This window comes from Aegilops tauschii, chromosome 7 (assembly GCF_002575655.3).
Source record: "Aegilops tauschii subsp. strangulata cultivar AL8/78 chromosome 7, Aet v6.0, whole genome shotgun sequence".
Classification (NCBI taxonomy): domain Eukaryota; kingdom Viridiplantae; phylum Streptophyta; class Magnoliopsida; order Poales; family Poaceae; genus Aegilops; species Aegilops tauschii.
Window position 1 is genome coordinate 219,732,210 of NC_053041.3, and position 7,025 is coordinate 219,739,234.

The window sequence follows — 7,025 nt, forward strand, 5'->3', positions numbered from 1 at the left end:
ACCAGGATTTGAACCCTGGTGGGTTAGGGATACCACTGTCCACCTAACCATCTCAACCACAGGTTGATTCGCGCAGAATAGGCATCTCTAATATAGCTTTTTCAGGTCCAAAATTTCAGCTGCCGGTAATCTCCCTCTTCATATAAATCTTACAATTTAAGAGAGAAAAGACATTAGAATGGTACTATAAAATAATATATTTGTCAAAAAATTATAAATAACGGTAAAAAAAACATGATACAAAATGAACGTATCAATTTCCCATCAGCGACGACATCACCCCAATGACTGCCTCGTCCAAATGGGCAAACATAGCGAGGACCAGGACCGCGTTGGGGTGAAGGTGGAGAGTGTGTACTTGAAGATGCTCCAGAATAGCGCGGAGAAAGCTTGAGAAAGGCGGCACCAGACCCTCGACGAGAAAGACGGCAAAAATCAAGGTGTCCGTGATGTCAACCTCCCTCGTGCCGGCCACCCTGAGCTTGATCGGACCCCATTTATTATCAACCCCACCCACGAAGTCTCGAACCTTGTCAAGCCGACCCCCTCGGCGTTGATGATTCCTAGGAGGTGCAGGGCCCACGGCGGGACCGCCGGGTGAGGCAGTTTCTTCCACTTCTCCTTTGTCGCCGAGATCATTTTGTCACCATATCATTCTTACCATATCATTGTCAACCATCTGTAAACAGAAAGGGATCTGTTTTGACGTCACAAATAATTCATGAATACGAGACTCAAGCGCCCACCAAAAGCCTCACTATCTAAGCAAACACCATATTGTCCAATGGGTAGTGACAACAAACGTGAGTAGCGCATTGAGAGAACATTTCACATTTTCACAACAAGCCTGAACAACAAGCTTGAACCAGAATTCAACAATGTTATGACGGCACTCCCAGGAGTCTGACACCCCTCCTACTTCTTTGTTTTGTCATAAACCTCAATATATCTCTTCGGAACACCGTGATGGTCAACGAGGTGCTTTGCCAGGTTTTCAATGACTCCGCCTTGAATCAAGACCTCATGTTGCCCCTTTTTACCTGAAATGATAATGTAAATTGTAATGCATATACATATATCGGTTGCACACCTTCACGAACTTTTTCCCTATCAAGAAACAGGTGGACAAGGGTTGGGTACAAAGCAATAATACCTGGAAGCTCAGCTGTGGTGGTGCTGCAAGCAAATTTCTTTTGTAGTTCAGAAGCCAAGGAGTCAGCATCCAGCAAAAAGCATTCCAATCCAGAGACTCGGGTCATCTTCTTGTTCCCTTGCCTTCTTTCTGTCATGATTTGAACAGTGCGTATGGCGCCCTTGCGAATGACCACCTCATTTCCTCTAGCTACTCTATGATGAATTTGCATACGGTTAACAAATGTTGACCCTAAATCCTTCTTGTGGATCTCACTTGGGTATGCTGAACCCTTCTTCACAGCCCCTTTGTACAGAGCATCACATAATGTAGCGTCCAGAATTACTTTGGCCTTGTCTGTTTGCTTGACCAAATTTTCCTTCTCCACATACCTTCAATCATATGAGAATAAAATTAGTTGAAATGTCAGAAACTTGCAGTCTTCCTGCTTTACAGACATAGAACTTGTAGACTACGAGAATCAATTGCTGTACCAGAAACAAACCTGAAAACCACATCAAACGCCTCTGATGCACTGTAATACTTCCCTGTGTCAGCGTCAACAGCCAAAAATATGGGGTTGACATGCGAACTTGGCTTATAAATTTCATCCACTTCCAGTTGCTTTGCACTGCTGCCATCGGCAACAATGTTATCATGCTGTTCAACTGGCTCCTGTACCCTCTTATGATGTTTGAAGGCCGTGTAGTCTGGATGTTTGCGACTGATACCTATCAACATGACTTCCTTTTTATGCTTGTCCTCTTTCACTGAGATCTGTAAATTTAATGGACATTAGATAATCTTGAGGAATTTAAAAGCATTGGTTCCAAACATGGGTAGTATGTACTGATAATTCGTAAATTAAACTTCATTTTGATACGATACCACATTACCACACATCAATGCATCATCATCATGACTCTTTCTAAATCTTACAAGTTCGCAAGAGAACTGTATAATATAGTAAGAAAGATTAATAAGCACACGACCTTCAATCACACATGCTCTATTCCAGATGTTAGGATGAGTGTAGCACTTTTGTACCAAGTTCGACAAAACCATGTGAGCAAAACCTTTCACAGGTTCCAACTGTGCAAGGAGTTCACAACCAAGGGATAGGATACATCAGCTCTACTCGACTAAACGTGCTGAAAGACATGGAAGATGAATAAATCAAACCCTAGTGTGTAAGTTAGCTTCTTAGAAATCCTTAGAACCCTGTCATGTATCTGTTTACTTAAAGGGCTTAAATAGTTATACTAGTTATCAGATACATGACAATCTAGCGAACAATAATGTATTCTCGACTATTTAATAGACTTCTAATTTACCATAAATGAAAAAAGGACAGACCCAGTGCATAGAAGCTCCCACACAAGGTGGGGTCTGGGGAGGGATTATAGGAACCTAGTCTTACCCCTGCAACGTGCAATGCAGAGAGGCTGGTTCGAACCCAGGACCTCTTAGCACAAGTGGGGAGGACTTCACCACTGCACCAGGCCTGCCCTCTAATTTACCATAAATGAAGCTTAAAAGAAAAGCTTTGCCCAACTAGCTTACAAGGCCAGAAGAAGATTTTGACTGCAACCACTTGGATAGTTTTTTATGTGATGACTTCTTAATATCAAGGGTAACACCTGGAGGTCTGCATGGGAGAATGTGATTTGACCTACACAGAACAGTAAACAGAAGATGAACAAGATAATAGTTATGCATCATAAAAAAATGCAGGTTATAGGAGAGTTGGATATCTTGGTGAAGTCACCCTGCCAAATTATCATTTACTAGATGTAGAAGATCAGTACCAAGATCTATTTTCTCAAAGCAATGCCAATATTTACTGATGTAGGTTAGAGTGAAACATGGTTTTGTTGACTATCAAAAGTCTTGGTAATGAGACTCGGTATAAAGCTGTGTGAATAACTCATCTCAATCATATGACCGGATGGAAAACAATTAGTGTCACATGAACCTACTCAGAAGGGATAGAATAACAAATTGTTCATCAATGTGAAATTACTATATACACATACCACAATATACTTCCTGGCATGGGGAGGTCTTTGTCTTTTACGTTCGTGTGTAATGCTTGCAGAAGGCATATGTCCAAGAGAGAGTCAATTTCTTCAGTAGACAAATGTTGATGTTCCTTCTCCTCGGTCTGTTCCTCGGTGGTTTTCTCCTGAGGCAAATTTAGCTCGCTCACGCCAGCTGTTACATTCTCTATGGTTTCACTGTTAATGGCATGATCTTCAGTAAGACACTCCGAGACATCAACAGCTGCTTTGTCTTGCTTTCCTTCTGAAGGATCTTCGGAAGAGTCAATATGTTGAGAAGCGGAAGCAAAATTAGGATCTTCAATAACCATGTCATCATAAAATCCTTCATTTGGAACATAACGACCATCAGCAGAAGCCCTGCAATAATATTTAACAATTATTTATAGAAGTGAAGATAAACTCAGGTGTGCATTAATAGCATTGAACTTGCCATAACAAATCTTTATAGTAATGTGCAATCCGCAAAGCCTTGCCACGTAATCCTGCCTTTAGTGCTTCAGTATTGCTCATAGTTGTGGTCCCAACCTGTGTAGAGCGTGTAACAGAACCAGAAGTTGAACTTGTACATCTTTGGCAAGATTACTTAATAAAAACTAAGAGCCAAACTAGTGCAAGAGACCATGAGAAACTTACAGCAATTGGAGCAGGGTTACCAGGGACTTTAACTGACCATGGCTGGCCAGCTTGGAAAGAAGGTAATCCTTCTGGAGGTACGCTGATACCAGGAAACATAAGATCGGCGCCACCAAGAATGAAGTGTGAAACTTCACCACCCTTAAGTGTAAAAGCTGGCAACAGATAAGGAACCTTCCAGAGTGCATAAACTGCAACATTTTCACCAATTAAATAATGCTACAAAGTAGAGAATGAGGAATCCACTTATCTTGAGATCTAAAACGCACAACAAGCTGTGATCACATTTGAGGCCAACTCATAACTTTATCAACAAATTAAAGCACATTAAAGATGGATCCCACAGTTCGTAGCTCAGCTATCCCAAGCAGAAGCATAATATTTTCACCTATTTGATAAAAACAGAAAACTAAGCCATTCAAAACAATAAATAGACATATCAAAAGTTCCTCTTGCTGAAGTAATAGTCATACTAATTTAGGCACATGTTGTCTTTGGCTTAGATACATATGCCCTCCTGTATTCTACAAAGTTCGGGTTGGCTTTCAACGTCAGTGCATTATTTGTTTCCCTACATCCCTACTATGGTACCCATACACTCCTGGAAAAAGCAACTTGCAGAATGATAGCACGTCAACAAGAATTACTACGTACCAATTTACCATTCCAGTCACTTTTCATGCAAGCTAGAGTGTGTAGTTAGTGGCGCATAAAATTAGAATTAATTGAAAACCAATAAATCAAACAAAGAGTTCAATTGGTTAGAAGCACATGAACTATCACATTAAAGAATCAATTATTATAATAGTTAGAAAACAACAGACTGAGGACTACACTCATTGCTTGAAGCATTAGCATGTTTAAATTCTCTTCCTAAATTTTGTTTTATACATGCACAATCAAAATAAGCATTTCAAAAATTGCAATAACAAAAAAGACACAGCATAGTGGAAATGAGAAGGGTTAAGATTATTAGATGAAAATAAATGTATTACTCTGCAATCTGGAAATAAAAATAACCTGTTGGAAACAGCTCATGGCCTCTTCCATCAATGTCGAATAGCATTGGCAGTTCGCCCTCTATGCCATAAACAAGAGTCCGGCTTGGGTACTTAGCGACTGTTATCTCAACCTATCCACAACGCAATATTTTCACAAAGTTATGAAGAAGATATAAATGCAACAAATAATAACTAAGTTTGAATGAAAAGATATATACAGTTCACTCTTCCGTAAACTGGCAACACCACAAAATATAAGGTAGATAATAATACAGCTGATACTTCACTTGATAAACAATACAGGCCAGTTAGATAGGTGGGTGGGGATGAATGCTGAAAATTCACAGCTATCGCATGTAAAAGTAGACCAGTCTATCTATTGTAAGTACAATTATATATTTGATGTAATATAACTTGAACCACTTGGCGAGCTAAAACCATGTAACATATTTTCAAGACTTAATACCTTTGGAGGAAGCATGTTATAGGGTTATACTGTTATTACTCCGAAAATTCATTACCTTTGGAGGAAGAATGGCATCTAGATCATCATCAGATGCTTGCGGAAACCTTTGCTTGGCGGTTCTTCTCAGCTTCTTTTTGTCAGCACCTGACAAACGTTGTAGAGCTTTTGCATCAACATTCTTCTTGAACATGGTTTATGGGTTATCAAACAAGATTCCAGGCTGCAAAAAAAAAAAGCATCAAACAGGTCATCAAATGGAATATAGACCGGTAGAGCAATACAGACATCCATCAAAAAGTCCTGCTGCATTCAAACTTCTGGGGGGGAGCAGAACATAAGGAAACATGTAGCAGAATTCCAATTTCGTTGTACCCTATAATAGTCACAAGGGCTACATTACACAAATCATAACCCTCTTAGGACAATACCAGTTTATCATTTCAACCAGCCACAATCTGGAAAACCTCCATCTTCTTGGTTAGAAGGAAAACAAGCGAAATTGGCAAGCTCTCCACGCGAATAGAATAAGACAAGTCAAAGAATTGCATCATTCCGTTGCATCCCAAAACTTCGTACTTCCGGAACTACAAGGAAGCTACGGATTCACAGCGGAGAGACCACACCAATATCACCGACCCTATCCAATAACTCGGAAGAGGCGGCAGATTGTAACAATCGAGTGAAAAGGAAAAAAGGAGGGCAAACTTTTCACCGTTCGCCCGAGCAAGGGCCAGCGAATCGAGAGACTACGAGTGATGGAGGAGACGAGCGAGGCGAGAGACAGAGAGACAAAGAGGGAGAAAGGCTTCGTTACCGGCGGCGAGGCGATCGGATTGGAGGAGCGCGGAGGCGGCGATAGGACTGGACGGATCGGGAAGCTTCCGGGGATGGAAACCTCTCACAAGTCCAAGGGCAAACCCTATCTGGCGCTCATCTGGGCCAGCCCATCTAGGTATTTTGTTCTGTGTTTAAAACCGCAAAAAACCCTATCTGGCGCTCATCTGGGCCGGCCCATCTAGGTATTTCGTTCTGTGTTTAAAACCGCAAAAAACAAAACCGACGCGCTGGAACTGATTCGAACCCGCGACCTCCGGACTTAGGGCCAGTTCTTTTGGACGGTTTAAAAAATAAGCTGCCTCTCCACAGCTTAAAAAATAAGCCGTCCCCAAAATTTATTGACGCTTATAAATTAGTTATTCCATAACTAGTTTAGAAGCCTCAATGAATAAGAGAGGCGGCTTATGAAAAAAGCTGGGGAGAACGCGGCTTATTTTTTAAGCTGCCAAAAGTTGGCCCTTAGATACGTTGGTGTAACAACCACGCCACTATGCGAGATCTGCTAAAAGCGAGCTTTCTCCTTCTTTTATTCTTTCCTTTACCTTTTTCTTTTTGTTCCTTTTTTCATTTTCCTTTATTTCTTTTTTATTTTCAGTTTTTTCTTTTTTTCATCCTGGTTCGATGTTTTTTTTGCAAATACATGGACCTTTCTTTTAGTTCGATGATTTTATTTGAAATTCAATGAACTTTTTTAAAATTGATGAACTTATTTTAAAAAATTTGAACTTTTTTCCAAATCGATGAACTTTTTAAAAAAAATTGGTGATCTTTGTTGAAAATCGATGAGCTTATTTATAAATTCGGGGAACTTTTTTTTAAATCAATGAACATTTTAAATTTTTAATGAACTTTTTCTCAAATTCGATGAACTTTTTCGCATTTGATGAACTTTT

At 40.2% G+C, this 7,025-nt stretch overlaps 1 protein-coding gene across 3 annotated transcripts; it reads right to left on the reverse strand.

Annotated features, from left to right (window-relative positions):
* Positions 1-762: 762 nt before the first annotated feature.
* On the reverse strand, positions 763-6,241 carry LOC109745760 (uncharacterized). 3 transcript variants are annotated; one of them, XM_020304876.4, is made up of 10 exons: positions 6,110-6,241; positions 5,351-5,515; positions 4,849-4,960; positions 3,829-4,019; positions 3,626-3,720; positions 3,169-3,552; positions 2,696-2,804; positions 1,638-1,909; positions 1,154-1,524; positions 763-1,040 (listed from the first exon to the last, which is right to left on the reverse strand). In XM_020304876.4, exons 2-10 carry the CDS (start codon positions 5,483-5,485, stop codon positions 916-918), a joined length of 1,794 nt encoding a protein of 597 aa, XP_020160465.1. In that variant the 5' UTR covers positions 5,486-5,515; positions 6,110-6,241; the 3' UTR covers positions 763-915. The 3 variants fall into 3 exon arrangements, with proteins under 3 accessions (XP_020160465.1, XP_040251367.1, XP_020160466.1); XM_040395433.3 differs by lacking the exon at positions 6,110-6,241 and adding an exon at positions 6,008-6,047; XM_020304877.4 differs by lacking the exon at positions 6,110-6,241 and adding an exon at positions 5,724-6,005.
* Positions 6,242-7,025: the final 784 nt, after the last annotated feature.

Coding starts and splice junctions, on each gene's coding strand:
- LOC109745760 (XM_020304876.4), bottom strand. CDS start 5,485: ATGTTCAAGAAGAATGTTGATGCAAAAGCTCTACAACGTTTGTCAGGT. Junction 4,020..4,848: donor CCATGAGCTGTTTCCAACAG/GTTATTTTTATT, acceptor AAAATGTTGCAG/TTTATGCACTCTGGAAGGTT. Junction 1,525..1,637: donor GCGTTTGATGTGGTTTTCAG/GTTTGTTTCTGG, acceptor ATATGATTGAAG/GTATGTGGAGAAGGAAAATT.